Source organism: Salvia miltiorrhiza, chromosome 2 (assembly GCF_028751815.1).
Source record: "Salvia miltiorrhiza cultivar Shanhuang (shh) chromosome 2, IMPLAD_Smil_shh, whole genome shotgun sequence".
Taxonomy (NCBI): domain Eukaryota; kingdom Viridiplantae; phylum Streptophyta; class Magnoliopsida; order Lamiales; family Lamiaceae; genus Salvia; species Salvia miltiorrhiza.
Window position 1 is genome coordinate 31,149,459 of NC_080388.1, and position 21,875 is coordinate 31,171,333.

Genomic DNA, 21,875 nt, shown 5'->3' on the forward strand with positions numbered 1-21,875 from the left:
CTGAAAACGGGATTGATCACAATGGTCCAACAGAGCCAATATGGTGGACAAGCGATCGAAGATCCTAATGCGCATCTGGCACATTTCCTGGAGTTGTGTAGCACGGTGAAGATGAATGGTGTCCCTGATGACATTATCCGTCTTCGTCTTTTTCCCTTCTCACTGCGGGATAAGGCGAAGTCGTGGTATCATACGCTGCAGCTAGGAGAAAACATCATGTGGGAGGATTTAGCTCATGCGTTCCTGCGAAAATTTCATCCGCCTGGCCTTACGTTGAAATTGAAGATGGACATCGTGCAGTTTCAACAGTTCGAGGGAGAGAAGCTAGCGGAGACGTGGGAGCGATACCAGGAGAAGCTCAGAAAGTGCCCAGGTCATGGTTTTGATGAAGGTACGCTAGTGATCATGTTCTACAATGCCTGCGGGGAGCGTACAAGGATGCATATGGATACAGCTGCAGGTGGCTCTCTACTCCAGAAAAGCAGCTCTGACGCATGGAGCATTATTGATAGCATGGCTTCTACAAGCTACCAATGGCCATCTGAGCGAATACAATTGAAGAAAGCTGCAGCTGCGTTTAGTTCTGATCCGATGGCTGCAATGGTGACTCAACAGGCAGTGATAGCTACACAGCTAGCAGAGCTGACTTCAAAAATTGGTGAGCTGAATGTTGGACGTCATGAGCAAGCTGTGATAGATCCGTCATGCATGGAAGATGTCAACTATGTGAATGGCAGAGGCTATGGGAATTTTCAGCGAGGACAGCCAGGGATGTATAACAGAGGTCAGCCATATCAGCAGGGTCAGCAGCAGTTTCAGCCAGGAGCACGCCCGCATCCGAATCTTTCTTACGGCAATCCGAACAATGCTTTGCAGCCTCCACCTGGATTTTCTGTTTCTAATGGAGGAGTCATCAATGAGCCAAAGAAGGATTCGATGGAGGACATGATGAAGCAGATGCTCACAAAGATGACTGGAATGGAGGTGAATGTTGGAAATAAAATCTCTAACATGGAGAATAACTTCTCAGCACTTTCTAAGCAGGTACAGATGTTAGAGAATCAAGTTGGTCAGATGGCTAACCAAGCAGCTGCACAGCACAAGCCGGGCCAATTTCCTAGCAACACTCAGTTCAATCCGAAGGGCCAACATCAACAACCTCAGCAAAATCAGCAATGTCATTCCATCCGGGTGGTTGATAATTCAGTTGAGGATGAAGAGCAGCAGAATGACAAGGGAAAAGGCAAAGTAGTGGAGGAAGACGATGATGATTTGGAGGAGCTTGCAGCGAAACAGACGCCTCCCCCTAAGAAGGATTCGAGCTCTTCTGCTGTTAAAGGGCCTATTCCTACTCCTACGTTTCCCAGGCCAGAGTACAAGCCTGTAGCACCCTTCCCGAATAGCCTGGCAAAGCCGAAGATGGATGAGAAGTTTTTGGAGACATTTAAGAAGTTGGCTGTGAATATTCCTTCCGTGGAGATCTTGAGAAACAAGCCAAATGAGGTACAAATTGTGAAGGCTGTGATGGAAAAGAAGAGAGCATTCAATGAATTTGAGGAGGTGCTCGCAGTGAAGGAGTATCAGTTGGCTCCAAAGAGAGAAGATCCAGGCAGTTTCAATATTCCTGTGAAGATTGGAAAGTCACTGTTTGAGAAAGTGATGTGTGACACCGGAGCAAGCATAAATGTCATGCCTCTCAAAGTGTATAGGAAGTTGCAACTGGGGGATTTGAAGCCAACTAACAAGACAATTCAGCTTATTGATAAGTCTTGCTCTAAACCTCTAGGAGTAGCGGAAGATGTGCTTGTGAAAGTGAGTGATTTTTTCTTCCCAGTCGACTTTGTAGTGTTGGATATTCCGGAGGATCCAAAGATGCCTATGTTGTTAGGAAGACCTTTCCTTGCCACATGTGGAGCAAAGCTAGATATGCAAAGGGGGACGATGACATTGGGAGCCTATGGGGAAACTGTGATTTTCAAGAAACCTCCACCAAAGGAAGTTCCCCAGAATGAAGTGATTAATTTGGCTGACAGTTTTCTAGCAAATTCGGAGGATGAAGAGGTTGAGAAGAATGAGCTGCCCAAGTATGAAGCCAAGAAAAAAACTCCAAAGCCAAAAGAAGTTCTGACTTTTGAGATGTGTTTGTTTTTGGAGCATGATGGGGGGTCTTTGAAAACCCATACCCCCAAGAAGAAGAAAGTGAAATTCCGGATTTTTCGGAACAAGAATGAGAAGGGGGCAATGCTTGTGGAGGATGTCCGAGCCAAGAGAAGTGTTTTGGTGGAGAGGGCACCAAAGAGTAGAAAGGCTTTCCAATGGTTAGAGTATTGTTTCCGACCTCCATGAGTTTTTGAGGTATCGTCGAGCTCTAGACGTTAAATTAAGCACTTGTTGGGAGGTAACCCAACCGTTTTCTTTGTTTTGTTTTCCTTTCGTTTAGTTTCTTTTTGGTTCTTTGTTTTCTTTATTTTCTTTGTTTTCTTTGTTTTGGGGTTTTTAGTGCAGCGTTGAGCTTGGAAGATGCAGGAACTCGCGCTTGGTTCATACCACCACCATGGAGCATGTTTTTTCTGTGAGTAGTGACACACATATCATCATCCCTCCAAACTTATTTTCGAACTTATGTTCTGTAATAAGTTTGGGGGAGGGGGGTGAGAGTAGATATGTGTATCACTTTTATCTTTTTGTTAGCTTTATTGTTTTATCCTGCTTGGTTGGTGGTGTGTGATTGTTTTTTAGATGATTATTGCTCCATTAGATTTCTGGTGAGATGCCAATGATGATTTCTATGAAAAAAAAATTGGAATTTGATTTTCTTTGATGATTTAAGTATAATTGGAACTAATTTGCATAATTCTAGAGTGATTTTAACCTTGACTTTTGGACGTTGAATAAACCTGTGAGGATTTGAGCCATAACTGTTTATCATACACAGTTTATTCTTTGTTGTGAGTTTTGTCATTGCATGTGGTGATCTTCTAGAACTTGCCATGGTTTCTGTGTCGAGGTTGCTGTTGTGCCCAGGATTATGAGATGATTTTAGGCCATCTTTTGTTAGCCACAATTTTTCCCAAACACTGTCCTTGAAAATTTTATCCTTTGTTATCCACTTTGAGCCTATTTAGCTTTTATTCTTTAGCCGGATGATAGGGGGTGATGAAGTATATGGGAATCTTTGTGTGGTGAATATTCATAGTGGGTTGTGAAAAAGAAGGGATGATATTGTATTACTATTTACTCTTATGAGCTCTAGAAAAGTTGTGGAAAGAAAAGAAAAAAAAAATTTGTTGAAAAAAAAAGAAGAAGAAAAAGAAAAAGAAAAAGAAAAAAAGTGTGAAGTCGAGTGTATATAGAGAAATTTGTTAGAAAATCGACTTTGTTTGTTGGAAATAAATGGAGAGCATAAAAGAGTGTTTAGTTCTGTTTTGTGATGATTAAATCCCTTGAGTTGTCTTGATTATGGTGGCATAGTTGGGTGGAAGATGGAATTTATTCCATGCTTGATAAGTGAAGTTATAAGGTTGGTGTTCTTAATTATTTTGAGTCACTTAGCCTATATTTCCCTACCTTAACCAATGTCCCTACATTATAACCCAAAAAAATAAAGACCTATTTGATCTTAGTCCTGGCATACTTTTAGCGATGGAGATTGTAGACGATTGGCAAGCCTATGGTAAGAGATCTGCATTGCATTGAATTCGATGAGAGCATACACGTCCTATATATTCCATCAAATTGAGAGTTGAGTGATACACATACCTTGTGAGATTCAATTGTTTGGAATGTCAATGTTGATTTTTCTATAAGTTGTGTTTATTGGTGAATTTTGTGCTTAATTATTGAGGATTTGAGAATTCTATTATCCTTTATTATTCGGAGGCATCGATGAGCTAGATTTCTTACCCATTCGTGTTATTGATTTTATTCTTCCCATTATTCGAGGACGAACAATGGCTTAAGTTTGGGGGAGTTGATAACACTCATGTTTCCATGGTTTTAGTGTTCATATGATGTCAATTTTATAGGAAACTAAGTGTTGGATGATTGTTTTGTGCTTAATTTGCTTTATCTTTTGAAACATGATTCTTACTCGAACTTTGAAGGAAATTTCAGGTTTATTGAGTTCGAATTTGGAAAACTGTGCTGAAATACAAGTTTTAGATCGTCTCGATACGAGTTCGTGAGCGCAAACGGATCGAAAATCCGAGTTCGGACGAGAAAGTTATGGCCGAAACGAAAACATCGCGCGCAGCAGTCAGAATCCGGCGGTCAAACACCGTTGACCACCGCCCGAAGAAGGATTTCCGGCGACCTGACCGGCGACCGCCGCCTGGGTCGCCGGATCTTCTGGAACGTTGGAAAAGACGCGGCGATCGCCGCCAGATGAAGGATTTTTGTGCTTGGGCCGGCGACCGCCGGATGGGTCGCCGGGCAGGTCGCCGGCTACCCGGATTTTTCAGTTTTGCGCGTTTTTGGAGTTCTTCTGGGTTTCAAACTCTGTATTTTACCCTGGTACTATAAATAGGTCTTCTTTTGACCTATCTAGGGTTCCCAGTTCCTTTTTCAGTTCCCAACTTTATTTTCTCAGTTTCATAGCTTTAGATTATTATTGCTTTCCAGTTTTTACAGCTTGGATTGGATTTTCACAAGATTGAAGATTCAAGCCGCTACAATTGTTTTATTCAGAGTTTTATTTAATTCAGTTCTTTCAATTGCTTTCTTATTTAATTATGTTTATGTTTTATTTTAGCATGTCTGGCTAGTTTCCTTTAGCTGATTCTAGGGTTTGTAAATAGTTGATTGAATTTATGTGATTTATTTGTTAATACCTTTGTGCCTTCCAGTTTATGATTCATAATTCCTGGTGCTTAAATTCTTGTGAATTATCTGATCAATAGTTTGCATGTTTAGCTATTCGGTTTGAGACCTAGCGGAGATAACTGTTTAGCGGATTCAGGAATGTATGATATGATTTTAACCTTGAGACCTAGCGGAGATAGGTGAATCATAGGGAGCTATTCTTAGGAGCTATTGGGAGTTAGTAGATTTTCTTGAGACCTAACGGAGATAGATAATTTACTAATCTACGATCGTTGCTGCTCTAGCGAGAGTAATTGATTAATTTAGTGATCTCTCATCATAACTGGATTAAACTGGTACATAGGATTAATGGATTTATTATGTGGATTTAGTTAATGAATTTACTACCCTAGGATCAGTTGTCTTTATTATTCGAATTTTCCTACGTGCTTTTAATTATTGTTAATTTCGTTTTAATCTTAGTTCAATATTCACCTTCCTGTTTTCGTTTACCTGCATACTGTGAGAGTCTGTTTAGGAGATAGATAAAGTAATTTCATTTTACAGTCTCCGTGGATACGATACTCTGCTTGCTATTTCTGTGCTACGATTACACCGTGTTAGTTGCGGTATTTTTGTTGCTAATAAAATAGTGATCAGGGGCTCATCGACGTGCCGCGCCCAACCGCTTTTCGCCATCTGTGTCGCGCCTCAGATCAGAGATGCCTCTGTCTCTCGGTGACATTCCCACTGACTCGGGCTTGGAGTTCGGCGTGAGAGGGCAGATGATTCGCTTGTTTCCGGCGGTGGGCTTGGATGCCGGAGCGGGAGCAACTACCAGCGGAGATCTCGCGTGGACGGACCTCTGTGTGGCGGCGACGACACCGCTGTGAGCAGTGGCGAGGAGGATGGTCCTTCTTCGTTTTTCTCGTCCCACCGCACCGACGTTGGGAGACGGAGTGCCCGTGAACAAGTAACAACCGGCGAGGAAGTGTGACGTCTGGAAACATCACAATCTTTCTCTAGCTTGGCATCGAACGCGGCGGCAACGAGAATCGAAAGAAGGCGGCAGCTGCTGCTTAAAGGTGGGCCCCACGAGAAAATAAAAAAAATTAAAAATTTAAGTTAACGGTGTTAGACGACCGTTAAGAGCCTGAGTTTAAATGTACCATTTTTATTGACTCTGGGGGTTTATTTGGGCCAGCATCATAAATGGGGAGGGATACGCTCGAGGGGTGTCTTGTTTAGGGGGGCCATTTGTACCTTAACCATTTTGGAAAAATGTTGCAGATATGTATGAGTGAAGTCGAGCGAATAATCCAGAAATTGGAGGTCCAAGCCTCCAAGGTCCTTGGAATCATTGAGGCAATGTTTCAAACGCCTCAACAAAAATGTAACTCTATGGGTTGCTTCATACCAGAAAGCATATGAGCGACGAACGAACGATCAGTCCAAAGAGGATATCGAGAAAACAACTAAGTTTACTCGCCATGAGGTGTTTGAAAAGGTTATGAGCAACTATCCGAACTGGGAACTGAAATTAGATAGTACTGGTTACGTACAACGTTATCACCCAGACGACGAAGACAGTGTTGATGAAAGTCGTAGCAGCTCAAGAAAATCAAGGACAAATGAAGATGTGGATCCTCCAACCGACTCCACTCCAGAAACGCAAGGTAGTGATGCTTCAAAATTTCACCGTCCTATTAGTAGGGATAAAGCTAAAGCTAAGGCTAAAAGAAAAGGAAAACAAACCGAATCACAATCTTCGATAATTTCATATGCTTTCACTGCTGAACTACGTGAAATAAGGATCACACGTGAAAAAAAAATGAAAACATCTACTTTGAATACGTTGATGAAAAAAAACCAGTTATCTTCAAAAGAAGAAGCGCTCAAACGTCGGCTAATAGCAGAACTTTATGGAATGAAATCGAACTTATGATGCTTGTTTTTAATTATTGTGTTATTTAAATTATTATTGTAGGATTGCTTTATGTAATTTCAGTTTATGCAATTTTAATGTAATTTCATTTTGTGTAATTTCAATGTAATTTCAGTTTATGCAATTGCAATGTAATTTCATTTTGTGTAATTTCAATGCAATTTCAGTTTGTGCAATTTCAATGTAATTTTGCTTTATGTAATTTCAATGTAATTTCAGTTTGTGTATTTGCAATGTAATGTGATTTCTGAATTATTGTCACGATATTTCCAAAAGCCTTTACTTTCGATGGCACCACCCATGCGATTTTTGAATTATTGTCTCGATATTTCCAAAAGCCTTTACTTTTGGTGGCACCACCCATGTGATTTCTGAATTATTGTCACGACATTTCCAAAAGCCTTTACTTTCGGTGGCATCACCCATGTGATTTCTGAATTATTGTCACGACATTTCCAAAAGCCTTAACTTTCGGTGGTACCACCCATGTGATTTCTGAATTATTGTCACGATATTATCATGCTCTTGCTTATATATTTATCCATGTACTCTTTCAAATGACAGAACAGTTATCTCTTCTATATCGAGAAAACAACTAAGTTTACTCGCCATGAGGTGTTTGAAAAGGTTATGAGCAACTATCCGAACTGGGAACTGAAATTAGATAGTACTGGTTACGTACAACGTTATCACCCAGACGACGAAGACAGTGTTGATGAAAGTCGTAGCAGCTCAAGAAAATCAAGGACAAATGAAGATGTGGATCCTCCAACCGACTCCACTCCAGAAACGCAAGGTAGTGATGCTTCAAAATTTCACCGTCCTATTAGTAGGGATAAAGCTAAAGCTAAGGCTAAAAGAAAAGGAAAACAAACCGAATCACAATCTTCGATAATTTCAGATGCTTTCACTGCTGAACTACGTGAAATAAGGATCACACGTGAAAAAAAAATGAAAACATCTACTTTGAATACGTTGATGAAAAAAAACCAGTTATCTTCAAAAGAAGAAGCGCTCAAACGTCGGCTAATAGCAGAACTTTATGGAATGAAATCGAACTTATGATGCTTGTTTTTAATTATTGTGTTATTTAAATTATTATTGTAGGATTGCTTTATGTAATTTCAGTTTATGCAATTTTAATGTAATTTCATTTTGTGTAATTTCAATGTAATTTCAGTTTATGCAATTGCAATGTAATTTCATTTTGTGTAATTTCAATGCAATTTCAGTTTGTGCAATTTCAATGTAATTTTGCTTTATGTAATTTCAATGTAATTTCAGTTTGTGTATTTGCAATGTAATGTGATTTCTGAATTATTGTCACGATATTTCCAAAAGCCTTTACTTTCGATGGCACCACCCATGCGATTTTTGAATTATTGTCTCGATATTTCCAAAAGCCTTTACTTTTGGTGGCACCACCCATGTGATTTCTGAATTATTGTCACGACATTTCCAAAAGCCTTTACTTTCGGTGGCATCACCCATGTGATTTCTGAATTATTGTCACGACATTTCCAAAAGCCTTAACTTTCGGTGGTACCACCCATGTGATTTCTGAATTATTGTCACGATATTATCATGCTCTTGCTTATATATTTATCCATGTACTCTTTCAAATGACAGAACAGTTATCTCTTCTATACTCTAGATAGAAAAACACTTCTCTTCAAAAAATGGCCTCTAGTTCTAATATTGATGCTTCAAATTTTAGCGATGATGAAGCATGGGAACAAAGCGTTGCCGAACATAATTGCCAACTTGACCGCATAATTGAGGATGTGGTCATCCATGCCTCAAGTCTATCTGTACAACCTACCAATCATGCCGTTAGAGCAAGGAGACGGTATTGAAAGAAGACGTGAGATAGGTCATGAAGGTGTGTTCGAGCAGTACTTTTCAGAAGATCTAATCTATTTCCCAGAATATTTTCAAACAAGGTTTCGCATGCGAAAGCCTTTATTCGAACGTATAATGAACAAGCTCATCGTCACCGATAAATTTTTTCAATAGCACCACCGAGCATTTTCTTTCGCCGCGCCGCCGGGCCTTCGCACTGCCTTCGAGGAGAAGAGAGAGAGAGAGAGGCTGACACAAGGTTGAGGGTTGATGCGGTGGAGACGAGACGGAAATGGAGGAGATGCAAGGTTGAGGGTGGTGGAGGAGGCGGTGGAGGGTGGTTGAGAGTGGTGGAGGCCTGGATGAAGGTGGTTGAAGGCTGATGGTAGTAGAGTCGGTGATGGTGGTAGAGGGATGTAAGGCGGTGGAAGAAGAGGAGGAGAGAGAAAGAGTGGGGCGGTTCGAAGGGGAGGGGTGACATTATGGTTAATTTTAGCATTTTATAGTGTAGTTAATTAAGTTACTAATTCATCCCTAATTATGACTGAAAAAGGAAACGAGCTATGTTACATGGGACGATCCAAAAAGTGATACGAGCCAATAATATTGGAACGGATGGAGTACTTATTACTCCCATCAAAAAAAGAAAAAACATGACTTAGAGCATTTGTAATGGGGGCTCGGGAGCTGGTGCACACTGGGCTCGGCCGACCCCTCCTCCCCCAATTGTCGCTCCACCTTGGCTTGCTATGGGCTCCTTTCGCCACGCCTAGGGGTGAGCAAACACAACCCGGACCCGTCGAACTCGCCCGGACCGACGGGTTGATCTGGACCGGACCGGCCCATTATATATGTTCGGTCCGGGTTGGGTCCATTTTTTGGAACCGAACTTTTTTTTGGGTCGGTCCGGGTCGAAACCCGGTCGAACCCGCCGAACCCGGAACTGACACATACTCTTATAAAGTTAATATTTAATGTATATATTTAATATTTATAATAATATTCAATTATTAATAAAAACTTAAATTAAAATTTATAACTTACCCACCTAAACCTAATTGAAAATGTGCCTACGTGGTTTGATTCTATCCATAGTAGGAGGGACTAGAGAGGGGTGGTCATTTTTTTTTACCTTATTGAAAAATTTCTGATTTAAGCATTGAATTTGAAGCAAGTAACTGTGGGGGCAAAACAACAACATTAATATTTGAGTATATACATACGTATCCCAACGACGTGATTAGGTAATTATGAGATGGTGAAGAAACTGCAAAGCCTCTATAGCGGGTCGGACCCAGACCGAATCGGACCCGTTGCTCGGTTCGGTCCGGGTCGGCCCGCAACATAATAATTTAATGATATTCTTCCTTTTGTAAAATTTAAAAAATGAAAAATAAAAATAAAAACGAATGAATGAAAAAACCAAAATTACCCCAACATGACGTGGCATTAGTTGCTAGTGTTAACCCAAGCTGCAGATCCATTTCTTTCTAAATAAACGATCCGTCATGACTTATTAGCGAAGGAAAAGATCCATATAGAATAAAAAACGTTGAACTGAAGAAGAGGGAAGGAAGGAACCTTGATTTCTGAGATAGTATTATTGCATTTAAAATCGTAACAATTTCAAATATTTACACAAGTCGGATCTCATTTTCGATTAGCGAATCGGGACGATGGCGCCGACGATGATTGTGACGAATACGCCGGCGAAAGATCTCGCTTACACCAATTTCGCCTACTGCTCCCCCGCTGATCTCCGGAATTTCGTTGTACCTGGATCGGGGAACGCATACGCTTTGATCGGCGATGTGTTTGTGCTTTCTGTTGCATATCCTTTTTATCGAGCTCGCATTTCTTTTATGTCGAGCTGTTGATTCTGATGATGTTTTTAGTGTTGTAGTACGGCGGTAGAAGTGGATGATTGTTTCAATTTCTGTTTTTATTAGAAAATGTGATGGAATTTCGGTATTGGTCCGTGGTAATATAGGTTTGTATACTGGAAAATTGTGCCGGAGTTGATGTGATTAAACTATTTTGCTTTTAATTTGTGTTTCGTTGTTTCATATTTGTGCTAAGTGATGAATTCAGTGGCTGGTGATTCGGATAAAGTGGTATTGCCTGGATAGATATGGTTATATGATTTGCTCATTGTTCTTGATTCAGAGTCTGGAATAAGTGCCCTATGCCATGAATTCCCCCCTCCCTCTTGACCAGATTCTGAACATTTTGTTTATTAATTTGGGCTTTTCACCGCTGCAACATTGAGTTGCATGTGTCTTTTAATGGAGGTTCACCTGAGTGACTGGTATGGGCTGATAATGCACATCGATTGGATTTATTTATTTATAGTATTTATTTTTTATCCTGAAAATTGAGTGATTGCTTAGCTGGTTGCAGACTATAAACTTGTGCTTTGATATTAACTGAGATAATCCACCATTCGGGTATTTTCTCAAAAGTATAATACTTTTTTTTATGTCTTTTTATTTTAGTTTTAATCCCCAATGGCTAAAGGTCACTATTTTTGTTTTGGAAGCTCTTGTGATAAATGATGCAAATGTATGTCTTATTCTTTCTTTACTATTGCTTCTGTAACTGCTATTCTTATAATTTTGCTTCGGAGTATCTACTGCCGCTGGTAGTTTGTTTTATGACATGATAACTCTTTTATGAATTATTATGAGATGGTGGTTATCTTCATAATATAAATCTGTAGCCTTAACTTCAATATACTGGACATGACGGCATTCCTGCTGGACATATTGGCTTTAATGCCATTCAACGTCGCCATGCAAAAGTCTCCACAGGGGATACAGTGTCTGTTAGCCGGTAATGGATTTAGCTTCTTTGATGATGGTGATCATTATCTTTACACTTTTATTCTGATAGTTAATTCTAAACATTTTAGATTCATTCCTCCTGAAGATTTCAACCTTACAATGCTGAGACTTGAGTTAGAGTTTGTGAAGAAGGGGGCAAGAGATGAACAGGTATATTACCTTTTACAAGCCACATTAATTTTCCTTTTATTCTCTAGGTTTTGCCTACTGCTCTATGTCACTGCATCTATGAGAATTTTATTTTGTTACTTGATCTTTTTATGCACTTGCATATAGTGGAATGCTTTTATTCTCTCATCAACTTCACATGGCTTTGGTGCATCCGATCAATGAAAACTGTGTTACCATGTAGGTGGATGCTGTTCTTTTATCCCAGCAAATCCACAAGAGATTCATGAACCAGGTAACGGCTACATTTCTTGCCTCACATTTATAATATACATGTATAGCTGCAATTTGTTTTTTGTGTGATTTTATCTGGTCTGCTAGTGTTTTTATGCTTTTGAAGTTTGCTTCATATGGAAAGTGGTGTCTTTAATTTTTTTATTTTTATTTTTTATTGAACTTTCAGTTTTGTATTCTTCTTCTTTTCCATTTCAAATAATCTTTCTTTTGATGTTTCCTCACTGGAAACAGCAGTACCTTACCTCCAGTCTGTGCTATATGTCACCTTGCGTTAATCAACATATCCTAAAGATTTGTTTTCTTCCCTTGGATCTTTGAGTCTTTTAGAGTTACATCTCTTAGTAATGCAAAATGTAATGCAGGGTATAACTTCTTCGTATTAGAATTAAGTTATAAAACCGGTGCCATAAAATGACTGAGAACTACAATTTTGTAGCTTCCTATGTATCGGGATTGCTATTCACCGATTGGTCCCAGGCTTCCAGCAATTTACAAGTACAACTTAACCTCTCATTTAAGATATTCTGGTGGCCTAGGCGTAGAGGAACCACATCAATCCATCCCACATTCTACTTCAAAAGAGATTTGTTTTCCTCCATTTAGGAAAAAATAAATTTAGCAGAAGAAATGCATACACATGCTATCCTAACCCCTAACCCCCACCTAACCTTTAAAATCCCATAAAGGAAAAAGACACAAAAATAAATATATAAAATAAAATATACTAGTACTGGTACAATTATTATTCACAGAAAATAACTATAATATGACGACAATATTGCCCTGGACTGGAACTACTATTTGTTGTTGTCAAAATATAATCCTATTAACTGACATCTCTAATGATCTAAGTTACACACTTGTGTAAGCATACGAAAGTGAAATCATTATTTATATAATTGAAGAGAGAAAGAAGAGTCAGAAATTATATATCTGAAGAGATCCATCCTTGTTATGATTGTTGATGCCTTTTAAAATACTGTGAGGATATATTTTGGTCTATGCAGGTTATGACAATTGGGCAGAGGGTAACATTTGAGTATCATGGCAATGGATATATCTTCACTGTCACTGAAGCTACTGTGGGGGAAGAAAAATCTTATGGTATGGAGAGGGGGTTGATATCACCTGACACATTCATTGTATATGAAGCATCAAATTCAAGTGGAATAAAGGTTTTCCTTTTGACCTCTTGGACTATGCTATTGCTGCTGTATGATATGTAAAGTTCAATAGAGTTAAATGATCCTTTTGCGGAGGTAATGCAGATTGTCAACCAGAGGGAAGGTACTAACAGCAACATCTTCAGGCACAAAGAGTTCAATCTCCAATCATTTGGTATAGGTGGTTTGAGTGCGGAGTTTGCTGATATATTCCGAAGAGCTTTTGCCTCCAGGGTTTTCCCTGCACATGTGACTTCTAAGTAATGTTCATATTCTAGATTCTTGTGAAGTTTTACATATATTTTACTAGAGCTGTAACCATGAGTGAGATGAAAGGGCTCAACTTGTGGTTGCCTTCAAGTTTGTTTTGCGGCTTGTGATATTGATGCTCTTCTTTTAGACTTGGCATCAAGCATGTTAAAGGAATGCTGCTTTATGGACCTCCTGGTACTGGGAAGACTTTAATGGCTCGGCAGATTGGAAAAATGTTGAATGGAAAGGAACCCAAGGTATACACACATTCTTTATTCGTGTGTTCTGCTGGTTTTGGTTTGTGCTGATTGTTCTTGTTTCGATAGGACTCCTTTTGTCCTACGCAAATTTGTAAATTTATTCTTTCAAACTTTATTGGAAGAAATAGGAAGCAAAATTCATTTGTAATTTTCTATTTGCATCTAAGCCTATACCTTCTTTTGGACCAAATAACCTAAGGTACTGAAGTAAGTGACATTGAGGAGAAGTAAAAAAACTAAATATATCTCTTTCATAAAACTTGGACACCTAAGCCTTAAGCATCTTTCCATTATTTATTTATTTTATTTGTAAATTCTGAAATCAATGATACTGCTTAAATGTAATTTCTTTTATATGATAACCACCTTAATGATTTTTAGTCCATGAATATTAATTGCTTCCTACCAGGTTTTATGTATTTGATTCTTTTCTGGAAGGATACTTGGCATTGTCTATGAATTGAGGGCATGAGGCTACCTTGATATAACTGTGAATCCTAATATGTACTCTGCCCCGTTATATATTGTACTGCTCACCTTTTGAAACTTGTTAAATCTGGAATTTTAGATTGTGAATGGGCCTGAAGTGTTGAGCAAGTTCGTTGGTGAAACTGAGAAGAATGTCAGAGATCTATTTGCTGATGCTGAGCAAGATCAAAGAACCAAAGGTTGGTTACTCTTTTTAGGGCAAATGTCGATGAATTCTTTGTTTCTTGACTCATTTCTCTCTTCATTTTTCAGGTGATCAGAGTGAGTTGCATATCATCATCTTTGATGAGATTGATGCAATTTGTAAGGTAGGGTAGGGCATTAAGAGAAGTCATATTAATAATTATTGTGTCTTCCCTATTTGTATACTGATTTTCTAGGTGGTCATATAAGTGCCTGATTTCTGTAACTTAACATTTCGGGGAACTATTTTGCAATTTTCAGTTCCCTCCCACCAACAAATTTTGAAATTCATCAAGGAACATATAGTCTTGATTTGAACACATGTGACATATAAATTGGTTCCTTTCTGGTGCTTAACATTCTTCACACCTCCCAATATGCCACAATGAAATTTTAAGCTGAAAACTAGATGTTTCATTGTCGGCGCTTCATAGCATTTCATTTCAACTTCTTTTTTCTTTTTTTTTTTGAATTTCTCAGTCTAGAGGTTCAACTAGAGATGGGACTGGCGTGCACGACAGTATTGTGAACCAACTCCTCACTAAGGTACTTGTGGTTTTAGTTCAAGTTGACATTTCAGTTTTAGTTGCTGCTAATATATTTGTTTGACTAACTCTAGTTTACTGTTTTAGATAGATGGTGTGGAATCATTGAATAATGTCTTGCTTATTGGAATGACAAACAGAAAAGATTTGCTTGATGAAGCTCTTCTGAGGTAAATAAATGTGGATTCTCTTATCCATTTTGTGTATCAATGATCATAATCTGAATCCTCTGTGAAAAAAAGGAGTGACCCAGTGCAAATAAATAGCATTTTCCAAGTTAAAAAGTTTGACCCATGATTTTCAGGCCTGGACGTTTGGAAGTCCAAGTGGAAATCAGCCTTCCTGATGAAAATGGTCGGTTACAGATTCTTCAAATTCATACAAGCAAGATGAAAGAAAGTTCATTTATTGCTCCAGATGTGAATTTGGAAGAGCTTGGTTAGTGAGCTTCCAACACTTTATATTGACTTATTCTTTTGATGTTGCTAATTTTCCCTTCCTTCACCCTGAACAGCAGCCTGTTATTCAATAAGCTATGTAAGTATAACTGCTATTTAGAAAAAGAAGATTTTTAACAGCGAAAATCACATAGAATTCAAACAGCACAAAAATGTAAGCTCTTTGAATTCATACATATTCCAAATAAAATTCATGGGTTCGTAGTTTGTATTTTAAAAGGGATTTGTAGCCTAAACCTTCCCTATAAAGGATTGGGATCCGGTGAGAATTACACGAGCAAATCCATGAAATACATGAACCTCACATGAACAAATCAATGTAACACATGAACAACCACATTAGTTGAATGCATTGTTTTTCATGTTGGGTTGATGGATTTCATTGATTTATTCATGTATTAGTGAACAATGAGAATAAAATTTTCATTGTTCAGGGTTTGAATACCATTAGAAAATTGTCCATTGTTCATATGTTACCCTTGAATACCATTATTTTGACGAGGGTAACACACGAACAGCGCATTCAACAAATGTGTTAACGAGGGTAATACATTAGAATTCTCATTGTTAGGGTTCGAATACCATTAGTAAAAAAAAAAAAAAATTCGCCACATCTGGGATTCGAACCATGAATTTATTCATCAAAGTGATGAATCCTCCATAGATCTTCACGATCTAAGGGTTGAAAATGGTTCCTATTTTATACGATATACATGTGGACGCATTTGAACTTCTCAATAAAATCTTCTTATTGTGAAAATTGTAGAACTCTGCACTGAACCTATAAAATATTAAACTCTACACTCAGCAATAGGTTCAGTCCAGTTCTCACAATCAGAAGGTTTTTATTTGAACCCATCCCTATATATATATATATATATATATATATATATATAGGTTTAGGATTACATGAGAATGGCCTTTTAATTGAGAACTAAGAACATATGCACAAACACATAAAATCTATGAACAAGAGATGGCCAAATTGAACAAATAAATGTAGCACATGTACAACCACATTGGTGATTTGTCCAATCTTGTGCATGTGTTACATTTATTTGTTCAATCTGTCTATCTCTTCATGGATTTTATGTGTTTGTGCATGTGTTCTTAGTTCTCACTAAAGGGATGATTCTCACTAGATCACATCCCTAACCCTATATATATAATATAGGAGGTTCAAATGAAAACCCTTATTTAAAATGAGAATGGAGAACCATTCTCAGCCATTGGATCACTAAGATTTACAGTGGATGCAGCACTTTGAGGGATGGATGCAACACTCAATTTCGAATCCCATGAGGAGCGAAAATTTCATTATTTAATGCATTAAATTTAATAGGAAAGTGCATTATTCTCACGATAACCAATCCCTATATATATAGGAAAGTGCATTATTGGTTATACTGAAAACCGCATTTAAAATGAGAACTAAGAACGTTGCACTGGCGTGTAAGTTACTGTATTTGGAAAAAATGAGCAAAAGAAAAAACAATTCGGTCCCTCCAGAATTCGAACCTAGTGGTGCATTCATTCATCAAGACGATGCATCCACCATTGATCTTCATGATCCAAGGGTTGAGAATGATTCTCCGTTCTCATTTTAAATCTGTTTCATTTGAACCTCTCCCTATATATATATGTATATATATAATAGATAAACAGTTTTTTGGGGGGAAAATTGTAGTGCACTTAAGTTTGTAGCTCTTCTTCGGTTTACGTTGCCATTATTACCTTAGTCACTTTATAGTGCTATTTCAGTAACTTTGTTTTTATGCGTTTACATGATTTTTGTTCATAACATTTCCAGCTTTGGTTTGACGGTCATTGTATGGATTCACTTGTGTACAACTGTAATATAAGGTTTGACCGCTCATAATCAAAGTACGAGATGAATAGTAAACTAACAATTCTTTATCCGAAGCTGATGTAATGAAGTGTCAAATCTCAATCAATCCATGACCATGTGATCGATATGGCTCTGCTATATTATTTAAGGAGTTGTTTAGAGCATTAATGTTCTTTCTGGATGCAGCTGCTAGGACAAAGAACTACAGTGGAGCAGAGCTGGAAGGTGTAGTAAAAAGTGCAGTCTCATATGCTTTGAATAGGCAACTAAATATGGAGGATCTTACAAAACCTGTCGATGAAGAGAATATAAAAGTTACAATGGAAGATTTTCTGAATGCTGTTCAAGAAGTGGTTCCAGCATTTGGAGCTTCAACAGATGACCTTGAACGTTGCAGGTATTGCCAGATTCCGAGAGAAAGATATTGTTTCATGGTTGAATTTACTGTGATAGAACTCCCAAGGATTTTAAATGTCTTGTAACATGGAACTTTCATTATAAGTGCTATTTGTGGTGTTACTATATCATTTCTAAACCATGTTCTAAGTGCCAGATTGCCATCAAGTTATCTCCTATAATTTGCAGATCATGTTGCATTTTCAACTTTTCCTTTGTAGAAAACTGATTGCCTGTTCTGAGATCATAGCCTTTAGCGTTTATCTGGTTTGTCATCCAGCTAGTGGATTAAAAGCAGCTGTTCCTAAAATATCTATCCTGCCGGAGTATTCACAAAAAAAATAACATTATGAAACTATTATTCTGGTACTCATTTAAGCTGAAAATGGTACTTATAGGAATCTGCTACAAAACTATTACTAGTATGGCTTGTGAGACAAAAGCAACAAGTAATACTTTTGAATATAATAGTGTTCCTTTTGAGCACAAAAGTAATACTATTGCAAAACTTTTGCTTGTATTCAAAAGTATAAATTTTGTGGTCTAAGATATTAATTTTAAATTTTCTTGGGTCTTCCATCTCTGGTTCATGAGTTTTGTCTCAAACTATAACTAGCATACATTTGTTTTATTCCTTTTTTTATTTTTATTTTTGAAGAAAGAGAAAAAATCTAAATCTATTTAATACTAATATTAGAGTTCTTAACAAATAGATATTGATGGATAGTGAAATTTCCTTCCTGATTAAGGGATAAAAGACACTTATTATTGAAGGGAAGGAATAGAGATACAATTTCCTCATGTAATTATTTTCACCCTAAAATAGTTTCATTATTCTCTCCTCCATCTTCCCATTTCCCTAGAATACAGTGCCCATGTGTAAGCTCTTTTAGTATGTTATGTTTGGATTAGATATGTGCTTTAGTTGTTTATAGATTATGTACCACAGGGGTGGTGTATTTGAAGTCCGTTTTCGTCCTTATTTATAATTATCTGGCTATCAGTCTGTGATTCACCTAAAAAGGAGTTTTTGTATTTTGTTTATGCATCATAATGTGATGTGTGCTTTTGGACATGTCTCCATCTGACAGCTGATCAATGTTTCTCACAGACTAAATGGCATTGTGGAATGTGGGACAAGGCACAATCATATTTACCGAAGAACCATGCTTTTAGCCGAACAAGTTAAAGTTAGTGAAGGAAGTCCACTTGTTACTTGCCTTCTAGAAGGCCCAAGTGGAAGGTAACTTTTCGGGTTCCCTTGATTTACCGAGTGTGAGTACTTTGTAAATTCTCTTTTCTTTTGGGCAGTGGTAAGACTGCAATGGCAGCAACAGTCGGTATTGAAAGCGATTTCCCTTATGTGAAGATTGTAAGCAATTTTACTTTGTGTTATACTTGTCTAGTCATCAGTTAGTATGCTAATTATCTTTGTAACTCGTCTCCTTTTTCTGGCTAATTGCTAGATATCTGCTGAAACAATGATTGGACTCAGTGAGCCTACAAAATGTGCTCAAATCGTTAAGGTTTCATTCAATGCCCTTCTATAGACACTGCCTTTCAATATAGTATATTAGTTATATGTGAAGAAAATTGTTCCCATGAGTTCATTCACCAGTCTGCCCTTTTTCACATGTGTAGCTCGCGCACTTGTGAAAGCACTTCACATATATCATACTACCCATTTATGTAATATTACATGTATTCATTCGGTTGGGGAGTATTTTACATATGCTTGTCCTTATAGGTATTTGAAGATGCTTATCGGTCGCCACTAAGCATAATTATCCTTGATGACATCGAAAGGTAAATTTAGAGTGTAGATGAACGATATTGGATCACTCAGCACTCATTGTTCCATCTATGTTTTGACTTTTGTAGGTTATTGGAATATGTTGCCATTGGACCTCGCTTTTCAAATTTAATCTCTCAAACGTTGTTGGTGCTTCTGAAACGGCTTCCTCCAAAGGTATGTTGTTTTGGCCAACTGTTAGTTATGATATTACAGAGCACAGTTGCCATATTGCTCATATTTTCTTGATTTCCTTAGTGTCCAACTACCTTGTTAATGGAGAAATATAAGCTATTGGCCTATGGCTTTTATGATGCCTGTTGGTGTAGAAGTATCAACATATTTTAAGATAATATTAATGATGTTTCAGTCCCATGCTTTTCTGCACTTATGATCGAATGTGATATCAGAGGAAGTCTGAGCAGTCCCAAATCTTGTGAAAATTATATTAACTCTATAAATAAATCAATATTTTTCCAGTCTCGTTATGTCCTAAAATTTGCGGTATAATTTATTGAACCAGACATTGATTTTTCCAGTGAATGACAGAACTAGGGTTTGGTTTCTCCTTTTGATTTGAATTGTATGATTTTCTGTTGATACTTGAAGCTCTTGTAACATGGTTGTCACCATGAACTTTACTGCCACAATAAGAGTAAACAGCAAATGATGGCTTGTTGCATTACTCCAATCTTGTTTTTTGTTTTTTAATCTTCTTTTTATTTATTTCTTACTGAGTGGGATTAGAGTAAAAAAGTGGTAATAGATCTATTGAATTCATAGCTTGAAATAAACCAGATGATACTAATGCACTGGATGCATGTATTCTAATAATAGATCAATGCTGTCATCAGTTTGACTTTATTAGACAAGGAAAAATAAATTTACTTGTTTAGATAAGACTAATTCAGAGATTATCTTATACTACTCAGGGGAAAAAAGTTCTTGTAATTGGGACTACAAGTGAAGTTAATTTTCTAGAATCAGTTGGTATTCGAGATTCATTCTCAGTGACCTACAATGTTCCAACACTGAAGACAGAAGATGCCAAAAAGGTATTGTCAGCTGTCTCCTCTCTTTTTTGTTATGTAAGAGAACTTCTCAAATTTTTACTTTGGAGAGGCGAGGAAACAATGAGTGCAGACATTAATAATATTTCGAACTACCAGTCCTGTTTCGATTTTATCCGTGCTTTGCATGATAGTGATGTTTTTATTTGGGTCTGCTAGCAATCATCTTCAATGAATGTTGAGAGATTAGCTCCTACTCGTTTATTGTGTTTATTTACTGACATCCTCGTGTCCTCCCTCTCAGGTGTTACAGCAGCTTAATGTTTTCTCAACTGATGATGTTGAGTCTGCTGCAGAGGCATTGAATGATGTAAGTCTAACTCGACATGCTATTCTCACCCTTGCTAGTAAAATACGAGCTGAGCCTTTCCATTTAATTTTGGTTTGATGTGATTCCAGATGCCCCTCAAAAAGCTGTACATGGTTGTGGAAATGGCTGCTCAGGGAGAACATGGTGGAAGTGCAGAAGCTATTTATTCTGGTAAAGAAAAGATCAATATCTCGCACTTCTACGATTGCCTTCAGGATATGGTACGCTATTAGTATAACTTTGCCCTCTGCACCAAGTAATAGTTCTGGCCCGATTCAAATTTTTGTTTTTTGTTTGTCCTGTATGTTTGTTTCATCTATTTTTTCGTCTAAACCTATGTCCTCGCCCTATTATTTAGAGGGTCTTTTGAAGACTCCTAATCACGGCTATAGTCATGCAGTTAGAAGTATACAAAGTTTGGTCTTGTTGTTGTTGCTTCAAACCAAGTATTTTGTATTGTTATACTGTAGTACCATATTTTGTTTCCTGTAAATCAGAACTGCAATCCATTTTTCTCTCCAGTGTAGTAAGTGTGCTCTAGCCTCTAATCTTTGAGCTATGGCTCTTGATTCTCTAACTTCGCTCTCTCTCTCACCATGAGTGTGATCTTCACTTGGCTTGTTCGGTTCATGATATACGAATAGAAATTGACGGTTCCAAAATCTACACTTTTCTGTTACTTCTTTTTTTTTTTGGGAAGTCGGAGAATTAGAGGCATGAATACAAGACCACACCCTTTTACATGGAGGTCCATTGGTTGGGTGTCCTATCCTAACCAATTTCTTTATGTCCATCAACTTAAATTGGTTGTTTTTAATAAGGGACATTTCGTTTTTAGATGTCTGTATTGCGTGAATGTGTATAATGTACAGTTTTTTTCGTTTGAAAAAAGGTGATAAGTTTGGATAATATTGTTCCCAAATAGTTTATTACACCGTTTCTAAGTCTCGAATATCTTTAGTGTCGTTTGGTTCAAGTAGAGGAATGGAAAGGGAATGAAATCAAATAAAGGGGTGAAATGATAACAATAAGTATTATTTTTATTGAGTGTTTGGTTTAACAATGGAAATGAATCATTAGTAAGGAATTCACTTTCTTTTGTTTTCCCTATATTTTGAGAGGTAATAAAGGGTAATGGTTACCTTATTATTTAAACCAAACAATAAGTAATGGATTCAATTAATTGATTCCCTTTCCAACCTTCAAAAGCACTCGACCAAACATGGGTAGTTCAGTGGCGATGAATACTACACATATTGAGTGGGTAATGGAA

At 37.6% G+C, this 21,875-nt stretch overlaps 1 protein-coding gene across 1 annotated transcript; it reads left to right on the forward strand.

Annotated features, from left to right (window-relative positions):
* Positions 1-10,084: 10,084 nt before the first annotated feature.
* On the forward strand, positions 10,085-21,123 carry LOC131013319 (vesicle-fusing ATPase). Its single transcript, XM_057941392.1, has 20 exons — positions 10,085-11,419; positions 11,499-11,580; positions 11,783-11,833; positions 12,843-13,010; positions 13,104-13,258; positions 13,399-13,507; positions 14,079-14,178; positions 14,252-14,307; positions 14,663-14,728; positions 14,815-14,897; positions 15,032-15,165; positions 17,221-17,431; positions 18,542-18,673; positions 18,742-18,802; positions 18,897-18,956; positions 19,178-19,236; positions 19,312-19,399; positions 20,155-20,277; positions 20,537-20,602; positions 20,692-21,123. Exons 2-20 carry the CDS (start codon positions 11,530-11,532, stop codon positions 20,833-20,835), a joined length of 1,917 nt encoding a protein of 638 aa, XP_057797375.1. The 5' UTR covers positions 10,085-11,419; positions 11,499-11,529; the 3' UTR covers positions 20,836-21,123.
* Positions 21,124-21,875: the final 752 nt, after the last annotated feature.